Below are 27471 nucleotides of genomic sequence, written 5' to 3'. Positions count from 1 at the left end.
CAAATGGCCATTAAAGGATAGGTTCACACTTTTTAAACTTCATCTTAAGACTGTACTCGTAAGCCTATATGGACGTTACAAAAAGGATTTATATGGTCCAGCTGAAGCTAATATGAGGCTTCAACAGTCTGAGATAGCAAAATTAAGTGAGTATCTTCCAAAGTTAGTCTTTTTTAACAAAGGTCTCTTTACAGTGCTCTCTACTTCACACCCTCTCACCTCCTCCCCTCCAGGTGTGCTGCCAGGTCTCACTCCATCCACTCGATACATTATCACTGTAAGTGCCTGTAGTCCTGTCGGCTGCACTGAGAGTCTTCATAATGACAATGGTGATGATAATGATATGAGATCGAGCCTCAGAACCCCCGAGGAAGGTAAGGCTATAAGGCAGAAACACACATATTTACACATAGATGCAGCTGTGACTCCTGTATTTCTCTATCCCTCACCAATAGCCTTGATTTATGACTGTTTCTGCATCTGGACACACACAGACACACTTTTAAACACACCCAGGCACGTTATCCTGTCTGCTCAGTGATGGAGACTTTTAGTGCTCAAGAAGAGAGAAGAAGAAAGAGGAGAGAAAAAGGGGAAGACAAGTCTGTATGAAATAAACAGCAGCTGGGACGGGAGAAGGAGAAGTAAGATGGCTACATAGGGCAAAACACAAAATGTTAAAAGAGTGGAGCACATTGAAACTGAGTGAAAGGCAGATAGTAGAGAGCAACATTTTTCTTATGTGGGAGGTCATGGAGGTAAGATGACATGTATAAGAGGAGGAAGAGGAAAGCTGAAGAGGAAAAGACAGATTTTTCTTCATATGTTAGTCGCTACATTAATCTGTGTTGGACTAACTGGCCTTGTTGGGGAGATAATGTGACGGCAGGGGTCAGTGCAGAGACAGCAAAAATCAATCTGAAGTAAAAGAAAAAAAAACAGATTACTGTATTGATTCTCACTGAGCACGGAGTTAAGACACTGAACCATGTTACAGAGACTGAAGACAGAACTTATTTATAACTCTGTTTTGTCAAAGTCTATTTTTCAAACACACAAAACCTCATATAGACACATTTTACACACTTCTCTGTGAGCACAGGGACATTTTTTTTCAACTTCTTCAACAGGTCAGGGAAGAGAAAATTGTCCTTTTTTCCTCTCCAGTCACTGCAGTGTTTTGAACAATAATCTAAAACTATGTTGTATTTAGTTTCATGAACATTTTCTTGATATGTAGAGCATTTTAAATCTGACATCTGATGTTAGACAATGATAAGATGTATACCATTATGACTCACTTTGTTAACTTCATTGTAAAGTTTAATGCCTTTAACATAGTTGTATTATATTATTCAGAGCCACACCACATAGTAGTAATTGTGGAATTGTTCCTGATTCAATATGTAGATCATTCTATATATTTAGAGATAGATTAAACAAAAAGGATAAACTGATATATCACTTGCTTTCATTTGCTTTTACCAAACAGTATATTTGTGGTAATATACTCCTTAAAAAGAAATATTTTCCCCCATTTTCAGCTCCAGATGTTGTCTCTCCTCCAGCTGCAGTCTCATCCCCCTCAGCTCTTTATGTTACCTGGGAACCTCCAGCAAAGTAATAACACAATGCACAATGTTTCACCTACTCATCTCCCTTCTCACATCCAAAACACTTTTTGTTGGTCATTGTTATGTTGTTTATGTGCAACATACGTTCATTCTCTGCACTTTAAGCCCATACATGTCTTTTCTGACTTGTGTCCTAGTTCAAGAAAATATCAGTGAGAGCAGCGATGTGAATATATGTGTTTTAGTAAATTGAATCATACACCAAACATAATGTTATATAAAAAAGACAAGTGTATCTGCTTTTTTTCAGAGTACAGATTTTTCCCCTTGAATTAAGATGCTCTTTGATCTGTGATCACAACTGAGACAAATTCAAAATAGTCTATATTAAAAATAACATACTAATATTACCCTCATTTAACTTTTTTCGTTCCAATGATAGGCCCAATGGAGGCATTACAGAGTACCTCCTCTATCACAACAACCAAGTGGTCTACAGGGGCAAAGACAGACAACACAACATCACTGGTAAGGAGGAGAGTGTGTATGTGTATGTTTGCGTGTGTGTGTGTGTGTGTGTGTGTGTGTGTGTGTGTGTGTGTGTGTGTGTGTGTGTGTGTGTGTGTGTGTTGCAGTGTAGCTGTGACTGGAGCAATGGGGCCTCGGTGTAAAGAGAAGGGGAAGAGTGGAGAAAAGCAAAATGGAGTGGGGGATTAGCATTTGAAAGAGGAAAGAGCATCTCAGTCTTTACCGAGGGAATAGCACTTTGAAAAAGAACGCTAAATACACACACACACACACACACACACGAACATGAAGCAGCGGAGAAACAAAGAACACTAAACGTTAGCGCACATGCATACACACACACACTTTGCTTTCAAAGCTTTCACTAAAGAGACTTAAAGAAGGTATGAAACACATGTCACACCGCTGAGACTAGAGTGCTGCACCAGGACACAAATAGATACACACACACACACAGACACTGAAAGACACTGTCTTTGGAACATGTGCATATATACAGTATGCAGTGATGTACATACACTCACATACACAGGAGACTTATCCTATATGGCATTTTATATGAGCAGAATAGATTATCACTCATTTTGATTTTACACACACACACACACACATTCGCTTGGCAAAACATCACACTGCCCAACACCGTATGTGTGTGTGTCTTTGTAAGTTAATGAATGCATGAGAGCACATATCATGCATGCTGGGTTAATAATGCCGAGTGTCTGATGTTCACAGTGATTGGAGGGATTATGGACGTAGTAATTATACAGTATGAGCAAGAATAGATCGTGTTACAGAGGGCGAGATTGCAACAGTGAGACAGATGGAGAATAGTTTTGAGGCAGAGATAGAGACTGAAAGAGAAACAACGATTATAACAGAGCTAAAAGGAGGGAGGGTGTACACAGAGGAATTTTTCAGGGGTCAGAGGTTAAAGAGGGTTAAGTCCCCTCACAATAACAAGTCGTGCGGGAAACCTTTATGATGTAATTCAAGGTTTTGTTTCATTATGTGGACCGTGTATTGAGTATTAAACCAATGTTCTTACACTTATTTTTCTGTGTCCTGCTGTATGTTTGTGGTTGTGTGTGTGTGTGTGTCGGGGTGTGTGTGTGTGTGTGTGTGTTTTCCAGGTCTTGGTGTATATTCCACTCACGTTCTTGTACTGAGTGCATGCACTTCAGTGGGCTGCACCAACAGTTCACAAGTTACTATGCTGACCTCCCAGCTTCCTCCTGGGCCTCTACAAGCACCGACTCTCACTCTGCTTGACTCACGGACTGTTCTGGTGGAGTAAGTATGCACGCACACACACACACAGCAGGGCTCATAAAGTGTTTTTAGCAAAGCATTTACTCACAAAATTATTGAAAATGAGTGTTCACTGACAATCACCTAAAAGGACAGTGTCAGAATAACAGTTTTTCAAGGTATATTCTAGCTTTTCATTGTCTTTTTTATGTAGCATCTGTGTAAAATGAAAAGAAGAGAGAAAGAAGGCGGGCGAGGCAGAGTCAGTGACCTTCTGCAGTTGTGTTTACCATGCAGAATACTCTTCTGCACTTGACCTTTGACCTTTCAGAGGGAAAGGGACTGAGGATGATAGATTTCTGCAATTTTCCATCATCTTCATGTGCGAATGTTCCTGGTTTGTGTGCTTGTGTGTGTAAGTATAAAAGTCAATCTGTGTGAAAGCCATTAGTGTCCTGACTGTCACTTACAGTGGGACTCACCGCAGCGGGGCGCAGTGCCACTCATACGAACACACACGCATAAACACAGGCATATTGTCAAGCACTTAAATAATAAATTAAGGGTGAGTGAGTTGATGGAGCTGAAAGCACACATTGATGAGTGCGTGGGGTTAAGATTTGATGATCTTTATAATGCTTTGACACATAGACACGACCAAATGTGCCTGAACGTACTTGTTTACCTGAAATCAGGACTGATCCTAAAGGGACTCAATCTATCCTCGGAAGAAAGGGTGTTGGAATAGGTTATAATTTGTTTTAACCCAGAAGCAGCCGTGTTTCTGTGGAGCCACAAAAGATTATCATTATTATTATTATTATTATGTTATCAGTTTATCAGTGGTTCTGACCATATATGACACATTTTTCTCTTAGAAATCGAAAGAAAATATATAATTCAATGTAAGAATGAGGTCTGTAATTCCAAACAAACTATAAAAGCGTAAAGTTTTTATCTGTGGTCTATTGACAGCTGATGATATGAAAAACAAATCACTTAAGTGTAATACATCATCCAGAAGAATACTGCTGCGTGCAGAACAGGGATATGTATCATACCCTGAGCCTTATTCAGCTATGTATTCACCAGGTGTGGGAAGGCTGAGTATTGCCTTGTTAGCACATTAGTAATAGGCTGAGGTTGAGGGATCATACTTGGTCAATACCTCTCTATTGTGTCTGTGAGAAAAGCTGAGAAAAACAGAGAGAAAACTGTGAAAAAATGTGAGGAGAAAGATCAAAGAGAGGAAGATAATTTGTGAGTTTTAAAGGAAGGAAGGGGAATGTAAGAAAAAAAATGTTTTAAAGTGAGTGTGTGTGTAAGGGAGAGGATGAGGGTGAGAGGCTGTGTGAAAGGTGGATGGAGGCTGCAAGATGCCAACGAAACAATATCAGCAGATTTATTCCCTGACCTCACCTTACCCTGTAACATTTACACACATGCAAGCTGCAAAAAATACTCACAATGTCAGACATCAAAACCATATCAAAACCAATCAAAATCACAATACCTAACTCCACTAAGACAGTCCTATTTGTTTACTTTTTCATCTTAATTACTTTAAGTTATTATTTGATTGACACCATGACGTTTTGTTTAGTGTGCAATGTGGTCGACAGCAGAAAAGATGGGAGAGAGGGACATTACAAGACACAGACTGATGCAGAAATTGAACCTGAAGCATGTTAGGTGCGCTGTTTTCAATTTAGTTCATTTTCATGTTGAGAAAGCACAAATCTGTTTCATGCTAATTTACAAAAACACTTTTAAAACCAGGGGTTTTCTAAAACCATTACCGCAGTGAATTATGATACAGATTATTACAACTCCCCTTTGATTTAGTTTTTCAAAAGTGGACATACATCACACTGCCAATCGACAGCATATAAATCTTAGAATAAATGTGATAGATTAGCCTCAGTGGCTAATTGTGTGCTAACACACACTCATCAGTCATTCAAAAACTGGCTTTTAATGGGAGGAACCAAGAAGGAAATCCATCACTTTTTAAAATGGTCTCCCTCTGCTGCCATACCAGGAGGGTTGTGTTCCTCTCAGGGATTTGTAAGAATTGCAGAACAATTTATAAAAAATATGTTGAGTGTTCCTTTATTAGGAATTATTTGCTTGTTGTGTTAATCTGAAAAATTGATCTTTGACCGATAGATAAACTGATTCTTTCATATGAAGTGCAATGTGTATCATGGTCTTTTTTATTAAAAAAACAACAAAAAACACGTAAATCATTGGTGCATCATTGCTTTAAACCAGCATTTTTAAAATCTCTATATTGTGACAAGTTAGGATGAACTGAAGTAGACAACCCCTGAGTTTATCATGTGAAAAAATTGTTTTAATCATTGCTTGAATATCTCTTCTACAATGTCAACAGCCACAAATCACACTAAGCTCTTTGTAAAAATGCTTGAAAACTTAAAAGAAGTTCAGCATTAATAAAGCAGCCAAAAAATATCATTCTTACAGTTATCTGAAGCTAACCATATTTCACTCCCATTCACATTTTCAATGGATAGTCGACATGTTTCTATTTATAAAGACTGTCTCTTGTCTTCTCCCTCTCTCTCTCTCTGGTGGGGATGACCTTCCTGTTCTAAATATAGAAAAGGAGACACTTCTATCTTACAAAGGGAACTGCATGTACAGTATACGTGTGTATGTCATGAGTAAGAAACCTCAGCTGTCTGCATTGTGTTCCCATCCACTGTCAGTTGGAAACACAATGAGGAAGGCACACATTCAGCACACACACACACACACACACACACACACACACTCACAAACACAAACGAGATAAAAGCACCGCCAGAGAGTATTTACCAAAGTTCTGCCTAACAGTCAGTTCATTTGTGTAACCAATCAAATTCAAGCCATCCCGGTAACATCCTCATATACACTATTTTTAACAGTATCTGTTTGTGTTCAACAAGTTATTTTGAATTACCAATTCTAATAGATATATTAGATAATATGTACATGCCACTGTAATAATGCTGCAATAATAAGATAAACAATTATAAGTTACCTTCACGCTGGCATTGTGCATCACAATACAGAAATACATCAACCAGTTGTGATTTTGGCTCTTTTAAGAGTATTTAAAAATAGTTTTGTAAACAACAGTAGAGCTCAGGGAAGAGGCTTATTTTTATTTTATTTAAAAGACACTGCAGCTCTATAGTAAATATATTGGAGTAAAAAAAGTAAAATGTTTCCCTCTGAAATCTAGAAGAGATGTCTACAAAAAAATCTTAGAAAATGGGATATTAAAAGTAATTCTCGAGTCCTTGAAACTGAATTTAAGTGCAGTATTATGGTGAATGCATTCTGATTGTTCGCTCCCTCTTCAGGTGGTCACGTCCCTCGCAGGTCAATGGCGCTTTGGAGTTCTACTCCATCTTCCTGTCACATGACGGTGCGGAGCCTGTGTTAGCCTATAACAGCACAGAGCTTTTTGAAGACCACACACTCCGCAACCTAACCCCTGGAACGTATTACACCATCACACTCGCTGTGAGTCCCTTACTCTCTCATCTTCTTTAATTTGAATCTTCACATTCATCCACACATTAATGACTTGGTTTGTGTGTTCATGGCAAGGCCTGCACAGGAGGTGGATGTACCTTAAGCCCTCCCAGCCAGGCGCAAACTGAGGAGAGCACCCCTGAGAGTGTTCCTGCACCGCTGGTCACCCCTTTGTCCCCACATGCACTCAACGTCAGCTGGACACCTCCTGACACTCCAAATGGTGAGAGGACACACAGAGAGATACATAGCCAATCAAATCCTGATGACATAACAAAACAATTATCAACAGTGACATTTTGAATACTGTCACATTTGTATATACACAAAAACACAAGTTCTTGATGATCCATATGACAGTGTTTTTTTAAATAATTGTTTCTATTGAAAACTAGTGACATAAAACATGTAGAAGAGGAGAAACATTTTGAGGATAACAGCATGTGACAGGAGTTGAACTGTGGAGCTGAATAGAGGGTGTTAGTGTCTTCCATAACCTAGTTTATCTCAGATTCGAAGGCCGTTGCACAGGTATCCCATGCATACAAGGCTGAAACTGGAGAACATTTTGCATTGTGCAAAGGAATTCAGATGAGTGTGCAAAAGATAGAGATAAAACAGTTAAAGAGAAGGAAAACAGGAAGGGAAATGAAAAAGGACTCGGAGAGAAAGGGGAAAGAGACAAAGACAAGGGAGAGAACCTACAATTTGAGACAGACTAACGGAGAGCGGGAGCGAGAGGGCAGTGCTTTACCAAGCTCCTTTAAGTGGATGAAAAGTGCTCCCTTTTGACTGAACAGAGAACTGCAGCCTGGAAGCACATAGACTCACACTGACTGCCTTTCCCTCTCTCTGTTCTTACCTTCATCTAACTTACTTACAGCCAATTAAAATCCATTGCACAGAGCTGGACCAAGATGTATTTCATTTATAGTCGATGGGAATTTTTAAAATCCAGTTTCTGGTTTGGAACCGTCTAGATTAAAACAAAAAAAGTTTAATGTGCATAACTATTTTCTGTGGGCAGATGTCCTAGAGGAGAGAAATTCAAAGTTGACGACAGAACTGCACATAACAGTTTTGGAATAAGAATGCCTGAATTAAAATGTTTTCAGTGTTAAACTTCACAATATAGTGTTTCAGTGTGAAGGAGCAAGGAGTGATGCATCTGATATACTGATACTAAATTAACATTTGTAAAACGTCAACATATTGCAGATTTCCGTAGTCTCAAATGGTAATAAGCAACTGCTGCTCTGGGCCACGTCTTGCTCTCACATCAGAATCCCCCCTATTATTAACTATTTAACTATGTTTAAATATATATCACCAACTCTGTCAACAGTGTGCAATTACATACCTTTACCAAGAATTTTATTACGAATGAAACCACAGAACAGGACAAAATATAGATTAAATCAAAGCAGAAATAACACATCAAAAGCCAATGAAACTTGGGGCACCCTCATATCTCAGGGTTTAAGAAGTCCACCATGAACTGCAGCGTTTCCAGTTCAAGTCAGGTCGTGGACCGCTGTTACATCTCTGTCTCCCTCATTTCCTGTCATCACTTCACTGTCTGTAATAAAAAACATTTTAGGAAATGAAACAAAATGATATGAAATTATTGCTTGGCACATACGCTACATCAAGCAATCAGATGTCCTTGTGTCATACTAAAGTTCATCATATGATATACTGAAAATATTGAGGTTTTTTTTTTTTTACATCTATAACACTAACATGAATTATCAAGGACTATCTTATCAATGCACATCTTATGAAACCAAATGAATTGAGTGAGTTAAACCATCAACCCATCCTGTTTCACAGTCTCTAACATACAACGCACAGCCACATATTATCAAATGTTACTGCCATGCTCGTTAAAGTATGTGTAATTCTATAACGTGCGTGTGTGTAATGTGAATCGTGTGTGTTTTACGCTTAATGCCACATGAGTACATTTCGCACCATAAACCCTGTGATGTGTGTGCATATTAGCCTGGATAAATTACTTAAAGCTTTTCTCATCTGATGACAGAAATTTATAACAAGGAGACACTTAATCATGATTACCCGATTATCTCGTGCTTAAAAAGCTTTAATTTTTTGCTTAAAAGGGGAGAAGAGCTCAGAGCCTTATTTTTTTTTATAATTTCTTTTTTTCATTTACTCTTTTTTGTTTCATAAATGGACGGCAACAATGACGATGATGATGGTGATGGCTTCCAGAGAAGTGAGATTCTGTGTCTCTCTCTCCTCCCCTTCTCCCCAATTCCACAGGGATTTGTGGGGGATAATCCTCTCGGGGATTAGGTCGGGGCAACACGCAGACAAAGAGGGGAAATAAGCCTGTTATGCATTCGCTGCTTCATTTCCCAACCTGTCTTTATTACAACCTATACTGATACAGGGCTTATTCACACACACAAGCACACGGAGATGTCCGCACTCAAACACACACACACACACACACTCTCAGACGCATGTGATTGGCCACATTAAGGGCTTCCCAGATGTAGTTCGCGTCCGTGGGGTTTTTGTGTCTTCATTTCCCTGATAGGTGTGTATATCTGTATTGAGCAATAATAAAACCCACACATGATTAAAGCAGAATAGACTCTTACTTCTTAGCACTGATCTTTTGAGCCCCCTGTATGCATTTATATTAAGGAAAAGCACATTTGGCACCGTACTGTTTCATTTTTTTATTAGGTGGATGTAATGTAATGTAATTATTGTGCGCGCGTCTGTGTGTGCGTTCACCTATTTGCACCCACATTTGTGTGTATGCGTGTTCGCTCTCGTACAGCTGTCCTTCTGAGGGCCTTTATCCTCATAATGCCTATGGTTACATTTGTCGTTTCAGTGCTGTTTCCATCATTGGATCACACTAGGACACACTGACTGGCAGTACTGGTGCCCCTAAATCAGTTTTCATTTGCATTGTAATCCACTGACCCAGACTGCATCCCAACATAGCAAAGCTCACTCTGTCATTTTATTCCTCATAGTCTGGACACAGTGTTTGAAGATTATCAGGGAAAAAATATGTGGACATCCTGGCAAACAAATTCTGAAATGTATGTCAAAGAAAATGGAAACAACCTTTCATATCAAGAAACAGAAAGATTTGTTTTAATTTATGCATTTAAAAAGTGTAATATTCTTTAGTCGTCTGGAAATGTCTTGTTTTGTAGAACTAAACATACAGAAATATTTGTTTTTATGGTTCAGCATTAGAGGCAGAGCTTGACGGGGATGGTTCAGGTGAGGGAATGATTGGTTATGTTTAAACGTAATGAGAATTAAGTGCTGAGATACTCATATGCAGTTACGTCATGCTCTTCTTTCTTATTTTTCTTCTTCATGCATGTCACTATCAAATGTGTTCTTTTCACAGGCATTATAACCAGCTATGGCCTGTGGTTGGATGGAGTTCTCATTTTAAACTCCAGTTCCCTCCAGAGGTTCTTTGTGGTGGAGGGACTCTCTCCATGGAGCCGACACATACTCAGGCTGCAGGCCTGCACAGCACGGGGCTGTGGCAAGGGACCGATGGTCAGTGAATTACTGACTTGCAAACACATTAATTCATTTATGAGGTAAAACAATAAACTGAAGGATCCTTTTTGAGATCTTTAGAAGACCTTTGTGGTGTTGCAGTGTTGGTAATACTAAAAATGTTTGTCCTTGAAATTTCTGACAAAACTGTGTTTTGTTTACTTCTGAGCTTACTCCTCTGGCTGTTATTGCACAGTATTTATTCCACAGGAACTGTAGTTGCTGCTACTGAAACACATAAAACACTGCTTCTGCAATATACCACATTTTTATCTAGACCTTCCCAACACTTCGTTATTAGAGCAGCAATAGTGTAAAAGCTTAATTATATTCTCTATTGTCTGAAACAACTCACATCAGCTGACCAAACAAAACAGCTAAAACAACCGAACTGATTGAAACCTACAATTGCGAAGTCTATGTGGGTTGTGTGTGCATGTGTGTGTCTGTGTGTGCGGTTGTGTCACCGGCCATCATAAAGGTGATCGATTCTCTCGGCTCAATAACGAGGGTTGGCGTGGCGACAGTGACATTTGGTAGGAAATGCCACTCCACGCTTAATGATGTCTCTGACGACAGGCCATATTTTGGGGCATTTTTCCAATACAGACGCCATGTTTAGTCAAACACCAGGAGAAACAGCTGACGCAGCAGAACAGGAGGAGAGGAAGGTGGGAAAGGGAGGGGAAAGAACAGGATGAACAGGAGAAGAAGAGGAGGTGACAGGATGGATGGGAAAAGGAGAAGAAAGGAGGGAGTTTAGGGATAAAAGAGTGAAATGATGAGGATGGAGTAAATGGTCAGAGCAAAGTGAGAGATGAGGTGGAAAGTGAGGATGTGAAGGGCAGCAGAGGAGAGAATAACAGGAGAGTGAGACAGGAGGAAATGAGACAGAAGAAGAGGAGAGCAGGGTAATGGTGGACAGAAGGAAAAGAGTGAGTGGATTGAGGGGTATGTGTCAAGAGAGAGAGAAAGAAAAGATAAAATAAAGCATGTAGAAAACTGGAGGCCAGATGTGTCGTGCGGTTTCATTTTCAGCTAAAAACTGGTGTTAAATGTATTATATTTAACGCTTCAATTAATCCAGTCAGTGAAATACATCTGTGACCCTTTTCAATTGGGGACAGGTTTTATTATATGTTTTTTATATCTCAAAATTATAGCAGTTGGATGGATGAGTGTGAGTAGAATTACAGCGAAGGAGTAAGTTACTGTGCATGAATTCTGTGCACACATGGCAGCATTTTTGTTCTTCTGTGCAAAAAGTCTGATTTTCAATATTTTCTTTAAATCAGGTGGAGATACGTACATTACAGATGGCCCCGGAAGGCCCTATACTGCTGGAATTGACCAATCAGAGCTCTCGATCACTCCGAGCACGCTGGACAGCCCCACCTAGACCAAATGGGAACCTCAGCTACACACTGTACTACAAAAGCAAAGGTAATGCATACAGTCCTACTCTGTCTCTCTCTGTCTCTCTCTCCCATTACTAATCATTAAAACTGAACATACACACATAGCAGCACATAGTATAGCATAGTCACAAATGTTACTATCCAGCCTTGGCTTCATTTTCTGTGAGGCTGTACATTATACACATGAATGTTGACCAGATCGTTACTCAAACCTAAAAAACTATGCAAAAAAAGGCGTGTCTTGACATTTTGGCTTGTTGCTAGACTCTAATTCTCTCAGGTCAGGCTGTTCTGAAGGGGAAAAGGCCACGAAAGACTAGAAGCGGAAAGTAGAGGCTGCTCCTATATAGGTCTCATTCTTGCTAGGTCAGTGCTGTCAAAGCATTAACAAAGGATGTTATTTTTCACGAGTCTATCAAAAACCAGTAGCAGAAATTATAGATTGTTGCAAATTTAACAGACTGATGTTGCTGTCTAAGCATCACAAAAGGATGTTTTAAGGTTATATTGTCCAGCCCAAAAAAAATCATATTTTTCAGTCTTCACTTATGACCCACTTGGGTTGAGACCCTTCACTATGCCTACATTTTCCTATTTTCTTACTATTTTGCTGTGTTTGGGATGGTTCTAGACATCTAGCCAATAACAGGGCGCAAGGTGTGGGGTCAGGACTCTTAAAATGCAGTGACCAAGTCTCCATCCCTTTCCTCTGCTCTCAGCCTGTCATACAGAGCTTCAGGCCTTCAGAAAGGCAAACAGCGGAGAGTATGAAGTTTGCGTTTTGGATACTTTCGCACAAAATCCGTAGGGCTGTGCAGGCATTTATATTTGTGATTTTAACAAAACCACCATGATACGAAAATATCCTTTTTATTTCTTTTTGTTCTCACCATCGTCACTCACTTACTCACTCACTCGACCACTGCTGCACTCTCTCAAGACAAAAACTCAACTCAACACACTCCTAATCAACGATGCCAACTTAAACTGAAAGTCAGGCATGAAATGGGAGAGTGTAAGAAGAAGTAATCAACCCAGTGTGTAGAAAAGACAAGATTTTTTTTTATATAACCATTGACTTAAGAGAGGAGATCATATAGGAGTCCAGAGCAAAATACTGCACGATGGAAGCAAGAACAAAGACGCGTAGCGGTAAACAAGAATATACAGAGAAAGGGGGAGATGAGAAACTCATATTTCCATCAATGTATTACAAAAGATTGCAGGTAAAACAAATAAGATATGAAGAACAACAAAAAAGTGGTTGATATCAACAAAATGGAAAAGGAGAACTGGACATGGAAAAGAAAAGGGCGAAAAAGAAAATTGAACAAGATGAGAACAGGAACAGAACACACAAATCCTTTAACTAACACATATTCACCAAGTGCTCTCTCTCTCTGTCTAACACACACACACACACACACACACACTGAGAGAGTCAGGGACTTTGATCTGCAGCTCACAGAGGAACAGACAGATTAAAATGAGTAGAGAGAAGGATAGAGGAGGTGTGGAAGAAAGAGAGATGGTGTTTCGCTCTAGTTACCCACAACCTCTTGTTTCTTTGATACACATTGCCTTCATCAGTTCACACAGAGCTGATATACGTTTGGGGGTGTGTGTGTGTGTGTGGATGTCTGCGTGTGCATGTGGATCTAAATATATTGGATAGGCTTACATGGTGTAATTTTCTGATCCTTTATCTTTGACTATCCTTGCATAACCTCAGTGTGGAGACCTCTCTTTTTTCATCACTCTCATTTAATCTCTGTCAGTATTCTTCTCTCTTGAACTCTCACCTATTCTCCTCTGTTTTCCTTCAGTTGTTCTACGTATCTTTTATGAATCTCTCTTCTGCGATCACACTGATGACTCTAATAAATAAATGTGCCATAAAAGCAATCTTTGTAAGACTTTACCATCTTCTTCCTCACTAGATACAGTACATACACAAAGCTTGGCCTAAGACCTTACATGTCTCTTTGTGCGTCTCTTTTTCTCTTAGATGGAGATGGTGTATTGGATGGAAGTACAGCAGCAGGCAGCTGGTTGTCTGTGACTGACCTGCAGCCTTACACCAACTACAGATTCTGGATTAGAGCTTGTAACACACAGGGCTGCATTGAGAGTTTGCCACTGGATGTTACTACATCCCCAGCAGGTAAAAACAACCCTAGAAAAATGTCAAATATGTAATGTACAGCCAATGCAACAAGACAACAAGTTAGTTTATTAATGGCCCTGCCAGATCACAAAGAACTTATAATAGAAATATTGAAGGTGACTGTGTGAATGTTGATACATTATGTACTAAAGCGTTATTGTAATGTGTATGTTTTTGAGCTGTGAACGGGGGTTGAAACAGCATTGCAAACATTGTGACTTTTGAAGTATTGCATTAGAAATGGTTGACAGAAACAGCACAATTAAAAAAAAAGTTCTACATTTTTGCAAGAAAGTGTTATATTTGCGTGATGTGGGTTTTGCCTTCTTCCAAAAGAGTTATTAAAAGAAGGAGAAGCTGCTTCCGTGGTTTTAAACAGTCTCCTTATTTCTCCTCAGAGATCTCATGTAACCTTCCTCACATTAATACATGAAACAAACAGATATGTCATAACATTTCCATCATGTTTTCAGCCTTGTTTTTCACCAGTTGAGTTTCATCCAATGCCTTTTATTCACGTCATTTTTTTTTTTGCACTATCTCCTTCTGCAGGAGTAAAATGTTTTTTTCCGACTGGAGAATTGGCTCCACCTACTGCTCATCTTGATTAACCAACGTCTAACAATCGCGTAGCGGTAGTGGCTGAAAACAGGCATTAATTCGCATAATGTGTTGACAGTTCCACACCACATTTGGATAGAAGGCCAGCAGATAAGAAATACAGCATGGAAACAACCGGCAGGATACAGCCCTATGTGAAAACACATGCAAAGAGACACTCTTGCTGATATGTCACTAAATGACTAAAGCATTAAAGCTGTATCGCCAGTGATGGGAGTTGACTTTCCTTAGAGAATAACTGAATATGCCGGTATGGTTATGGCCTCCTTTGTAATAAGGCCCTTGTTTCCTCTACTAAATTGTGTCTGTTCTGATTTAAGTGACTATAATTGTAGTTTCTCACTTCAAACACAAGGCCAAGGAGCACTGTAACATTTTTATTTCATTACTCTGATTTTAATTGCTACTCCTGTGAACTGGAAAGGCTCATTTTTATAGCTTGCTATGCAAAAAAAAAAAGGAAAACAATTATTCAATTAGTAGCTGTGACAAACACGGACACACACACACATATCATTGACTTTAGTTAATGGTCTGAACACATATTTCTGATTTACACTGCATTTGTCTGTGTGTGTGTGTGTGTGTGTGTGTGTGTGTGTGTGTGTGTGTGTTGGTAACAGTAGAATGGAGGCTGATTGTGAATACTGATAAATGTCAAAGCTGATCAGAGCAGTGTGGTGATAATGGTAACCAGGCAGCAACACACACACAAAGACAAGACACACATTTGTCTACTTCATCTAATGGTAACACAGTTGTTGAATAACCTACGCATGCACACACCACACCCATGTCTCAGTCAGAGAACAACAAAAGATCGACTTCGGAAAGTTCTACTGTTCAAGTTCAAAACAAAGGCATAAGAAAGTATAAATTTTAAATACCAGACGTTTCCTCTCTTTCTATCTCTCTTTCTACCTCTGTGCCTCTGGCATCTCTTTAGACTTCTTTAAGGCAAACTGTCTTGATGCGTCCTTGTTCTATGAAAGAACAGAGAGGAGATCGTGGAGCAAGAGACAGAAGAGCCGAGGAGGAGGAGAGCAGAGAGAGAGAAGTGAACATAAAAGTGCATAGTTTAAAACGATTAGTGACACCTCTGATATTGTACCTGCTAACACACCATGAAAGAGACACAGGCTCACCAACAGTGTGTGTCTTTGTGATGTATGTGTTTTGTGTGTGTGCGCGTGCACACGCACTCTGAGGGATTGGCCAGTTTGCTGATCTACATGAGGGTCTTCTTTATTAAAAAGTACAAACTAGGGGTCGGCATCAAAATTATTTCATTAATTACAATTAAATTATGGATGCTTCTTTTTGATTCAATAATGTATTCAAGGATTTTTCTTGTAGAAATATATATAAAAGGAACATCCTAAGTTATACAAAATTGAAAGAGAAATTAACATTAATTAAGCTTGCAGCAGTGGTAAGCACTGGCGCCTCACAGCACGAAGGTCTTGATATCAGTATCAATACTGAATGTTGGCAACACTTAAAGCTTAACCTTGCTTTAACATTCCTTTATTATTCATTTATCTTTTCATTGTTTTTGTTTTTTGTTTTCTACGTTTTCAGTTGTCCAAAATATTCTTCTTTCAAACAGATTGATAAGAAATAAGTCAGTCAGTAACTCTTTAGCTGTTGTCTCCTGCAAAAAGTGAGAGAACGGAGAGAGAAAGAAAGTGAGACAGTTTGGACACAAGGGTGGTGACAAACCTCAAATAGGCACAGGTCGACCTTTAACAATAAACCTTTTAAACTGAATCTCTGTTTATGTACTCACATAAAAAATGTTGATTAGATCAGAGATAAATGTTGGTGAACCACTGCTAATATTATTCTGAACAAGTTTTCAAAGAGCATTTTGAAGCTTTTTTCACATACTGTGTGTGTGTGCGTGCGTGCGTGCGTGCGTGCGTGCGTGCGTGCGTGCGTGCGTGCATGTGCAACCAGCCTTTAGGATAAGATGTCTTCAGCAATCAGTCGTGTTGTAGTGGAAAGAGAGCAGTGTGTTTGATTGAAGGGTCACTTTATACATCGAAGGGCCTGCTCTTATTTCACATAGTCAACACTACAGTCACTCTCATTTTCTCCTTCTATTTGTTGTCCTTATCGCACTCTTACTCTGTCTTTCGTCACATCTTCTCCATGTCCGTTAAGAGCACAGCTATCATACCGAATCAAGATGTTTTTCCTGATTTTCCAAACACTGGCACTATGCTATCATGCTCAGCTTGAAGAGAGGGGCACTGTTGAGAGATCGGGGTCATAACGCTGTGTGTATGCCTGGTGCCTGGGTGTGAAAGACAGAGAGATGTTGCAGTGGTTGTCTATCAGTAAATCTGGCAACTCCTTGTGGCACACTGAACCTCTTTTACAAGGAATATTTTTTTCTTTCTGTTTTTCTCTACATTCTCTCTCTTCACCTCTGTCTCCTCTTTCCTCAATCATCTCTTCTTTTTTTGCTTAAAGCAGAGCCATTCCCAGATGGAGGGCAGGTGTCATTCTTTTAGAATGCCGCTGATCAATTACATTCAATTAGTCATATCTTTTGTAATCTATTTGTTTCTTTTTTGGCCTCTTGTTTGTTTTTTCTTCACCTCTTCACCTCTACCCTTCCTTCAGCTCCTGTTCTCAGCATCTTCTCCCTCTTCTCTTCACAGCCCCAGATGGGTTGTCACCTCCGATGTTGGCCCACGCAACTAGTGCCAGTCTGAATGTATCCTGGTCCGCCCCTGCCCATTCCAACGCACCAGGCCCACTCCGTTACAGCCTGCAAATGAGGACATCCCCGCAGAGGCCAGTGATAAGGTGAGAGAGCACTTGAAATGTTCAGCCACAGTAGATAAACTAGTGAACAAGTTTGCACACAGTCATCCAATGGCACAAGTGGTGTGGATGACAGAGACGTGTGATGATAAACAGCAATAAGAGATTGGCAGAAACACACACTGCTCTCAGATACATGTCACATATATAAGCACCTAAAAAATGTGTACACACACATATGCATACACATATACATATAAAGGGCTTACATTATACAGCACAGCTGAATATGTCACATCAGTATGACAGACCATCAGAAACACAGAGAGGAAATGAGCTGGAGAGACGGGGGGTAGAGTCAAAAAGACAAAAAAAAAAATCAAAGAGCAGCGCAGAGCGAGAGAGAGAGGTAGAGAAAATGTGATAGAATAAAAAGAGAGAGAGGGTGTGCATCTGATATGTATTCATTACATGCTTCCTGACAACAAATTGCAATTTAATCCAAGAAGAGGAGGCTCTCATTCTGTGGTAATAAATAAATGACTAGCTACATGTATTATATATCAGACAGCCATGCCCTCCTCCTCCTCTGCTATGGAAATCTCATTGTTCCCTGATTTATTCATTCATTCATCCCTTCTATCCATCTGATGCTAAATGGTCAACGGTCCCTCATTTATGACAATATTCTTTTACTTTGTCCCAGATTCCTTTGTATGATTGTATGATATGGGATCAGGTATGACATGGGGATATGATCAAAACCTGTGAAGATATTGCATATATTGCCAAGACAGTCCCTGTTTAGTGACCATATTAAACTCTCTTGACACTTTCTTAACATTGCAGTTGATATTAGATTTAACAACATATGGTTCCCTTGAATTGTGATAAACATCTTAGGAGACACATTTGACTTTTCCTGTCGCAGAAAGCTTAAATATAGGCTAACCATGTTCACACAAAATTTTGAGTACGTAACGGTTCCAACCAGGGAACATTTTCTAACTGAACACTAAAAAACTACTTGGGTTGTTTGGATCTCTGTTGCCTTAATTTCCTCCCCGACCTCAGATCAACATTTCTACACAATTTGACCTGGAGGGGGGTAAATGTGCTTAAAATGTATAATCAGGTTATCTGCAAAAAGTACAGGTCTAATGTGTCTTTAAATGGGGTGTAGCAAGAACATGCTATTAAAATGTCTGGCGAGCAAATGTGATTCTAACTGTGGTCATCACTATGTAGCATGTAGGCATAACATCAGCTGACCACACAAACTGCTAATGCAGAGAACACTCTCAGGGGAGCTGTCCAGTGCTGAATATCTGTGATCAGGCATTATAGAGCAAAACAGGACATGGTGTCAAAAGAGACAAGATTTAAGCTAAGGGAGAAGGTAATGTCTTTCTTAATTTAAGAAAGCTAATTAAACTAATGTTATTCAAGTCTCTTGAAGCCACAAGATCCCAACTGATTTAAGAAGCCATTATTTACATCCTAAGCATGTGGTTGAGCTCCTGCACCCACTTTAGACAGGGTGCATTGAGCTTTGCAACTACAATGAAGATTTTGGCTTAAAAAGAGTAATTTTGGGGTGAACTTAGCCTTTTGATTTAAATTTGTGCTTGGCATCCATCGCAAATGTTAATGTAAGTTTTGCTAACGAGGGAGGAGTGGTGATAAAGGTGTTCAAATTTTTCTCATTTTATGTGTACTGCACAGCACATTTTTGAAATATGGTTCAGTAAATGTACTTATGTGTGTGTGTCCAATAACTCTTAGGCTTGTGGAGAACGCAACAGACACCTTTTCCTACTACGTAGACGGCCTGACGCCGTACACACAGTACGCGTTCAGAGTGGTGGTTTCACATACACATGGGCAGACAGTCGGCCCCTGGGCAACCCTGCTCACCGCAGAGTACAGTAAGTACAAGTATTTATACACACTGGTGCGCATATAAAATTTAACATACTTGTTACTCACAGATGCATGCATTTACACACTGACAATGCAAAGAGCAAAGGAGAAAAGCCACTGATAAATAACCATAAAAAAGACATGATGACTCCATTGATAATCATAAAGAAACTTGTTTGTTAGGTCAGATAAACACTGCTGTTCTATAGGCTACCTGTTGGCAGCGGCTGTTGGCATAATTTTTTTCCTTCTGAATTGTGCTGCCTGGGTGCTTGTGTCAGCAGTCCGGCAGAGTTTTGCGAGTGACTGGCTGGCAGGTGGCTGGCAGCAGCTGGTTGTTAGTTGGCCTCTGCCGTCAGTTGGCCGTCAGCGCTGCTGAGTCAAAGTTAAACTCAAGGAGTCAGTCAGATCTCCTGTTTTTCGGTGATGATCTTAACAATGGCCTCACACATTAAACATATGGCCTGCGGTATGAAAACAGAGCTCCTGCCCAGTTTTCTTTAATTCTCTAAAAGTCTCTTCGGTTTTATGTCATAAAGGTGGATTTAGTTCTTGCTGTTGGTGGAGGTGTTCAGTTTGGAAGAGAGAGAGACACAGAACATAGTAAAATACGACGGTAGAAAAATAGATGCAAGCAAGACAGAGTGAAAACACTGACAGAGTGAGATTTGCATACTGTAAGGTGTGTGTCTGTGTGTGAGTGACCTAGCCAGTGTCATTGTGGGCTAATTGCTGTAATAGAATCATATTAGCCACTGGAACAGCCTCCTCAGTGCAAAGTTATAAATTAATTAGTACCACGCTATTATCACATACATTATCATTAAGCAGCTGAGATTTGCATACACTGGATACATGCGCATGTACGCACACAGAGATGTGTATGTTCACATGTATGAGTACACAAGTGCCGTCACACAAACTAATGCACGCGCACACACATACAGACACACACAATTGCAGACATTTAGGATGCATTAGATTATGGCCCTGTGCTCTTTTCATCCCTATTGAGATTTTGATTCCCTCTACTGCCACACACAAACACACAAACACACACACATACACACGCTTGCACACACACGCTTGCACTCACACACACACATACTCAGAGTGAGCTCTGTTTTTCCAAAGTTCTTCCAGGTACTGTGTTTTTGTTGTGTACACTCATAGGTTTTTTTGTGAGAGTGAAAATGTGTGTGTGTGTGTGTGTGTGTGTGTGTGTGTGTGTGTGTGTGTGTGTGTGTGAACTGTAATAGATGTGTCCATTCGGTCACACTGTGCCCCATCATTCAAACCTCCATCCCTCTCCTTCCCTCTCTCCACCTCTGTCCGGCCCCTCATGCACACACACACACACTGAGAACATGTGTCATACACACACACCTGCTTGTCCACCTTATCAATCACACCACCTCTGCAAGCTCACAAGGAGTAATACACAGTCGTGAAGTTTCATGCAGACAGAGTCTTCGCTGAAAGCACAAACACACAGGCCGAACACTGTCGCAGAACGGCTACAGGTGTACAAACCGCTTCTTTTTATCGACCTATATTTGCCTTTATATAAAATAATTATATTTTGTCTGATTGTCTTTTTGTGTGTTTCACTCATTAAGTGTCACACCTGCCAATTGAGTCTTACATCCTTGCAAAGACATACGGTACATCCTATTGTTGAAATGTGTAACCATTTTAAAGCATTCATAAAAAATCTTTTAACATAATAATACAATACATGTCGAGTATGGAAGCTTTAAATAAGAAGGGGATTGAAACACATAATGGGAGAAAGCCAAGTGAGGCACGATTTGATTCACGAACATTGATGTGTAATTTGTCACCATAAACCCATCCTCTCGTCATGTTGGCAGTGACGGGGGAGGCTGCATTCCCCTCCTAATCTCCTCTCCCACACTTCAAAAAATGACAACCTTAGCAAGCACTTTTACTTTTCATTCGGTATGATTTCGTTGATAGAAAGTGATGTCATTTTTGTTGTCGTACTTGAGCTCACTTCATACATCTGGCTTTCATGCTTATGTTTGTAAGTACATATATCTTTCATTATCTTTCCATTTCTTCTCTTTTTTAATCGCTCCCTCTCTCTTTCTTCAACCATTTTTATACTGTTTTCCCCCTTTCCTTTCGTCATACCTCTTTGTCCACCTCTGTATCTCTCTTTTCGTGTTGTCGTGTTTGAGCTCAGAGTGGCTTTCACCTTTTCTATTTGACAGACTAGCGCTTAAGTATTTACGAGTGAGAGAGAGAGAGAAGAGAATAGAGGAAAACTGAAGATAAGAAATGGAGGAAAAAGGTGCGGAAAGAAAAAGGTAAAATGAGGAATTGAGGGAATAGGGAGGAAGAGAAGAAAAGAGAGGGCTAATGACAGAACAGAGAAAGAGAGAGACCCAAGCTTCCTCCTTTCCTTTTTATCATTCCATTAAAGTTTTATATCCATCTTTTTAATGTAATTTGGTCCCTATGAATTCCTGCCGCTGCAGAACAGACAGACGGCTCCTGTGAACATAAACTCTAGCCGTGTTGGACAGCTCCCTTTCCTCTGTCTACTCCCATGTTCACACCAGCTAAGTGATCTAAGAGAGTCTGTGTGTGTGTGTGTGTGTGTGTGTGTGTGTGTGTGTGTGTGTGTGTGTGTGTGTGTGTGTGTGTGTGTGCGTGTGTGTGTGTGTGTGTGTGTATGTGTGTGAGAGAGAGAGAGCCAGAGAGAGAGAGAGAAAGTTGAGGTGTGTGTATATGTGTGTGTTATAGGGTTATAGAGAGTATGAATAAAGCACCATTTTGACAAAATGATCTTAGCCAAGCAGTCTTAGTGTGTGCGCATTTGTGTGTGTGGGTGTGTGTATGTGTGTGTGTGTGTGTGTGTGTTTAACTTAATGCAGAAAGTGAAAGAGAAGAAGAGTGGAGGAGAAAAATGTGACAGAAATGAGGTTAGAGATAATGACAGAACACAAAGAATTCATGTTATTTAATGAATGAGTGAACACATTAATAAAATAACACTCCACCTTATTTCCCAGTATTCAATTCAGTTAACTGTCCCAAGGACATGTTGAATTAATATAACATAATCCCATTGAGTATATATACTAGAGTATTTTATGCACACTATTATACAATCTTTATTTGTATTAAGATGTTTCTTTTTGATTTATTATATTTAAAAACCCATTCAAATGAGTTTTAAACTCGTTATTGACACATATGTTTCACCTACATAGGCAAACAAGACCATTAGAGAAAAGATTTGATATATCGCTTCATAGTAATTTGTGGCCTAGTCCACATGTGCAGAGGTATTTTTGGAAACAGGGTTTGAAAGAAAATGATCTCTGTCCAGATGAGCACTCCTTCAGAAATAATCTTCATCCATAATAATACACCTGAAAATATATATTTCATGTGCGTGTTGTATTGCAACATTTGATGAGCTATATCTTGCTCTTGTCTTATTATTATAAGGACAATTGCTATTAGTGAACAAACGAATCTGTTAGCTGTGAATTACACATGACCCAGTTCTATGAACCGAAATGTTATTAAAACAAAGTTAACTTTGTTCTTATCATTGTCATGTTATAGTCACAGAAGATACAACATACATGTTGTATTTTTTCCCCCCTCACTGGCAGAACAAATGCACAAGCTAGCCAGGTCAAGATCTTTGTAACCGAAGGCAGTCATACCACTTTTGTCCAGAATCAACAAAAGAATGAAAGTTACTTGTAGCCACTTTAATTATACTGTCAGAAACCAACGGGACACTATGTCTATTCTCTGAATGAAAACTGTAATTCAGCAGTAATACGTTGAATTATGTTATTTTTTTGAATTTCTTTAGTAGTCAGTTCCCACAGATTTGAATAATTTGAGACACCAACATATTTTCACATTATATTTTCACATGTTACTTAGGAACTTTTTTGTTCTCTTTCTGTAGTACATGGATACATTGGAAGGTTACAAAGAATTAATTAAATCACTCTAAATACTCTGTGTCTGAAAGGCTTTTTTGAGTGATTGACACATGAGGTAGCGTGATGGCCAGAGTTACTTAAAGGCTAATGTACATCTCATATACTCGTGATGTTATGGATACAAATCAAGCTCATGACCTTGGTTGTGCATCATCCTCTTTGTCGCTGCCTTATTCAATGTCTCTTAAAGCAGCAATGACATTAAATAATCTGCAGAAAAGGTAAAGAAACTAAATGCAATGTAAATTCTCACCGTATTGCTTGTCACGTTTTGACACCATGTCGTAAGCATCTTGATTACAGTAAAGCTCAGCGTTTGTCCTCATTATGACTCCTCGGAGCCTCGAATCACCTTCAAAAGCCCAGTCACCCACATACACACAAGCCCACAAACACGCACACACATGCACGTACACAGGACCCTGCACAAGGCTAAAAATAATACCCTTCCTCTTCTCTTCACATGGATACACACAGATGTACACACTTAAATCTATGCGGGCCCTTACCGACACACACACACACACAAACATGCACAAGAAGCGGCGTAACATGTATGTATCCACCAGTACACATGCATACACACATGCACAAACACATACACTCCCTCCTCCCTCCCCCTCTCCCCGGCCCTTGTCAGTTGATTGTGTTATTACTATGCTAACCAAATCCTTATAAATGTGATTTAAGGCTTGGCGGCCCCGCACTCCTGTCTTAGCCTTCTGCTACTGTGTTTTACTGGAGAGAGGAGGAGTAAGGGTGGGAGGTGTGGAGGGAGGGATGGAGCGAGAGGGGTAAGAAGGAGGGAAGGGAGAGGTGGTAGAGGCAGGGGGGGAGAGAAAACACAGGGGTGAGAGGGAGACAAGGGAGAAGACGAGCAGTTGGGAAAGGGAGGATGAGGGATGGAGTTGAGGGAGAAGAAGAGCAGGGGGGAAAGAGAGATAAGGATTCAGGAAACCAGAGAGAGAGGGGTTGCTATGCATTCCCTCAACACTCGTTCCCTCCTATCCGGAGAGCAGTAAAGCATCAGTAAAATAAAAAAAAGGAAAAAAGCATCACCTGCATCTTAAATGAAAATTTCAATTGAAAAACTTAACAGCCCTTCAAATTGCAGAATTTTACACGCGCCAGTAAAGCCTAAATAACACTCAACACTTAGAGGGAGAGGGGGGAGGGGGGGAGGGAATGGGGGAGGAATAGGGGTGACAACGGGGGTTATTTTGGGGTGGTTGACGGAGGGTTAGATCAAGGTGACTGGAATGTGTTTTGTGGTAAAATTATTTACAATTGAGGAATTTCTATCTGAGATCCGTCTGTCTTCATCTCTGTGCATTTCTCAGAGGTGTTGCAACAGAGAAACATGTGGATCAGACAATAAGGCAGACAAGAAGATAGTTAAATAGCCAGAGGGATGCAAAATGTGTAATTAGGCAAACAGGTAGAGACACATCCCAACACAAATGAACGAGAGAGGCATGTAGACAGGCCGGCAAATATGCACATAGTCAGACAGGGAGACGGGCTCTTTGGTTATTCGTGGGGTTCAGTGGACCTTTGGTGGTAATTGAATCAGTGTGAGTGCTGAGTAGAGCTAGCATAAAAACCTGTTAACCCAAAAGGTCAACTCTCTGCATTGTTTATTTAGCAGGGAGCCCGGAGAGAGAGAGAGGGAGCAAAAAAGGGGGCAGAGAGACTGAGACACAAAGCATGAGTAACGGAGAGAGACAGAGGGAAATGAGAGAGAGAGAGATGGTGGAGAAGAGGAAGGACGGGGTCAGAGAGAGGAAAGAAGGAAGAGACAGACAGACAGAAGGAGAGATGGGCTGTCAGCGGGAACATTTGGGATCTGTAAAATCAGCCAAGCTTTACATCATCGTTTTTATACTGTTGTTTATTTGTGTGGGAGATGGGGAAGAAGTGTGTGTGTGTGTGTGTGTGTGTGTGTGTGTGTGTGTGTGTGTGTGTGTGTGTGTGTGTGTGTGTGTGAATGGCTACTATCTTGGTGTATCTTTTTAGCTTTACTTGTGACGTGCGTCTGTGTGTGAGTGTGTGTGACAATACATTATATGTGTGTGTATGTGTGTGTGTGTGGTTGTGGTTGTGTGCTTGTTTGTGAAGACCTGATCAAACTCCATGCCAGTGTTTTTATGGTGCCTAAATTATCAGTAAGTAGAAACAGTAGCTCAGAGAATAATGCATAGATGCTTTTATAAAACTTTTAAAAAATGTTAACTCTTAAAAAGTGTTAGCTTGCTATCTTCATGTTTTTTTGTCCAAAAACAAAGTGGATTAGTTACAGCTGGTGTAAATGTGTTTCGGAAGATAGGGATTTATTGATAGAATAGTTCTGGGTGTATGTTGAATATTGCAGCTAAATCAAACTGTTAGAGACACAGGAGGAATATTGAAAAGCCTAATATCCAAAGTAAGTATGAGGCAACAGATTTGAATTGTGTTAAGCATTATTCTAAGAGATAAGTTCAACTTTTAGGAGAACTGAGGCACCCTGAGCCAAACATGGAATGTCAGTTGAAATCTCAGTCTGTGTGAAGTAAAGCTGATCAGTTAGTAGATAGTCTTTAAAATACACACATCCTCACACAACTGCTGTCTAGTGTGCATGCATGCACATATACATGCTTACACACTTGATCTCGTATACAGTCACGCACGCATCTTTTCAATCGCTCATCTTCTTTCACCCTCTCCCTCTCTCTCTCTCTCTCTCTCCCTCTGTCTCTCCCTTACACACACATACACACACACACACCGCCATCTGGGAAAGCCGTTAGCGGTTAGCGGTAGCACTTAGCGACGCAGCACGCTCCCTCAGTCCGCTCAGTCACCTTGATCTGCTTGCCCTTCACACAGCACCATTACTGCTATACTGCATCACTGTGGGTGTGGGCTTGTGAGTGTGTGTGTGTGTGTGTGTGTGTGTGTGTGTGTGTGTGTGTGTGTGTGTGTGTGTGTGTGTGTGTGTGTGTGTGGAGGGGGAGTCTGTGTCTATGTATATGGACATGCATCTGTGTGTGTCCATTATAGAGCAGTACAGTGGGATGTAAATGCCGGGGGATGAGGGGGGAGGGGGCATTACCTTCAAATGAGCTACCGTGGAGTGAAATATCCCTCTGACTAGTCTTGTGCAGGTTCTTATCCGTGCATGGACATGTGCAAATCATGTGACTGTGTGTGTGTGTGTTTGTGTGTGTGTGTGTGCCAGTGGCCTTCAAATGTGCATCTCTGTCTGCATACTTCTAATACTTGTGAGGATAATTTTGCCTCCTGTAGTTAAGAATTTAAGGCACTCTCAGGTATTGGGACTAGCAGTGAACATGAATACACAGTAGACCTAAATGAGAAATCTACGAGCTCTCTGAGACCACAGCTGTCGTTCTACCAAACGATGTGTTGTGATGAATTTGCAATTAATTTGGTATCCTGACCTGAAGCTTAGTAAATATAAGTTTCCCTGCAAGTTTTTAGTATAAACTTATTTTAATAAAACATATGCCAAACATGTCACCAGGCTCACACAAAACCTTATTAACACCCCACATTGTATTTTGGCATTTTTATTTTCAAATGATGATTTCTTCCTGACAAAATCCCGATTTCTTCCTGACAAAATGCGAGCCACTTGCTCAAGTGGCTCCGTAAAGGATTTGGGCAGTGCATAGTGTATGTGTGGTTGAGTGAGAGAGAGAGTGAAAGAGAAAGTGATAGTGACTGCTCTCGGAGCAGACGGGTGTTAGCGATTGGAATAGAGGGAAAGTTTAGCAGTGAAGTTTCAGTACAGGTTACAGTTTAATAAACTCTGAATAAACTCTGCAGCTACTCAGTACTAAGAAGAGCTTATATTAAAGTGACCGCGAACACTATCAATGCTAATATCTATGCTATCGCTATCAACGATATAACGATTTCTAAAAAGGCAGTCTGGTTGTGATGGTAATGGATTTAGTTTTACTACTACTACTATTAACCACATCCCCGTTCTTCCTTTTAGAAAGAAAATTAACCGTACAACACAAAAGAAAACAATGGCCGGAGTGGGGCTTTAACTGGCTGCTGAAAGATGCACAGACTCACGGTCAAACAGT

At 40.1% G+C, this 27471-nt stretch overlaps 1 protein-coding gene across 2 annotated transcripts in view; it reads left to right on the top strand.

The window, feature by feature from the left end:
* Positions 1-27471, top strand: part of ush2a (Usher syndrome 2A (autosomal recessive, mild)) — a 200278-nt gene that overhangs the window by 87634 nt on the left and 85173 nt on the right. For both annotated transcript variants that reach the window (XM_030415480.1, XM_030415478.1), the window contains exons 39-49: positions 234-374; positions 1545-1620; positions 2017-2102; positions 3236-3395; positions 6725-6887; positions 6975-7122; positions 10306-10463; positions 11762-11909; positions 13893-14048; positions 17342-17489; positions 19233-19375. In XM_030415480.1, coding sequence (XP_030271340.1) covers positions 234-374; positions 1545-1620; positions 2017-2102; positions 3236-3395; positions 6725-6887; positions 6975-7122; positions 10306-10463; positions 11762-11909; positions 13893-14048; positions 17342-17489; positions 19233-19375 — 1527 coding nt within the window. The remainder of the gene's footprint in view (positions 1-233; positions 375-1544; positions 1621-2016; positions 2103-3235; positions 3396-6724; positions 6888-6974; positions 7123-10305; positions 10464-11761; positions 11910-13892; positions 14049-17341; positions 17490-19232; positions 19376-27471) is intronic.

The sequence above is a fragment of the Sparus aurata genome, chromosome 4, assembly GCF_900880675.1.
Source record: "Sparus aurata chromosome 4, fSpaAur1.1, whole genome shotgun sequence".
Lineage (NCBI taxonomy): Eukaryota > Metazoa > Chordata > Actinopteri > Spariformes > Sparidae > Sparus > Sparus aurata.
Note: the sequence above shows the minus strand (reverse complement) of the source record. Positions and strands in the feature narration are given on the sequence as shown.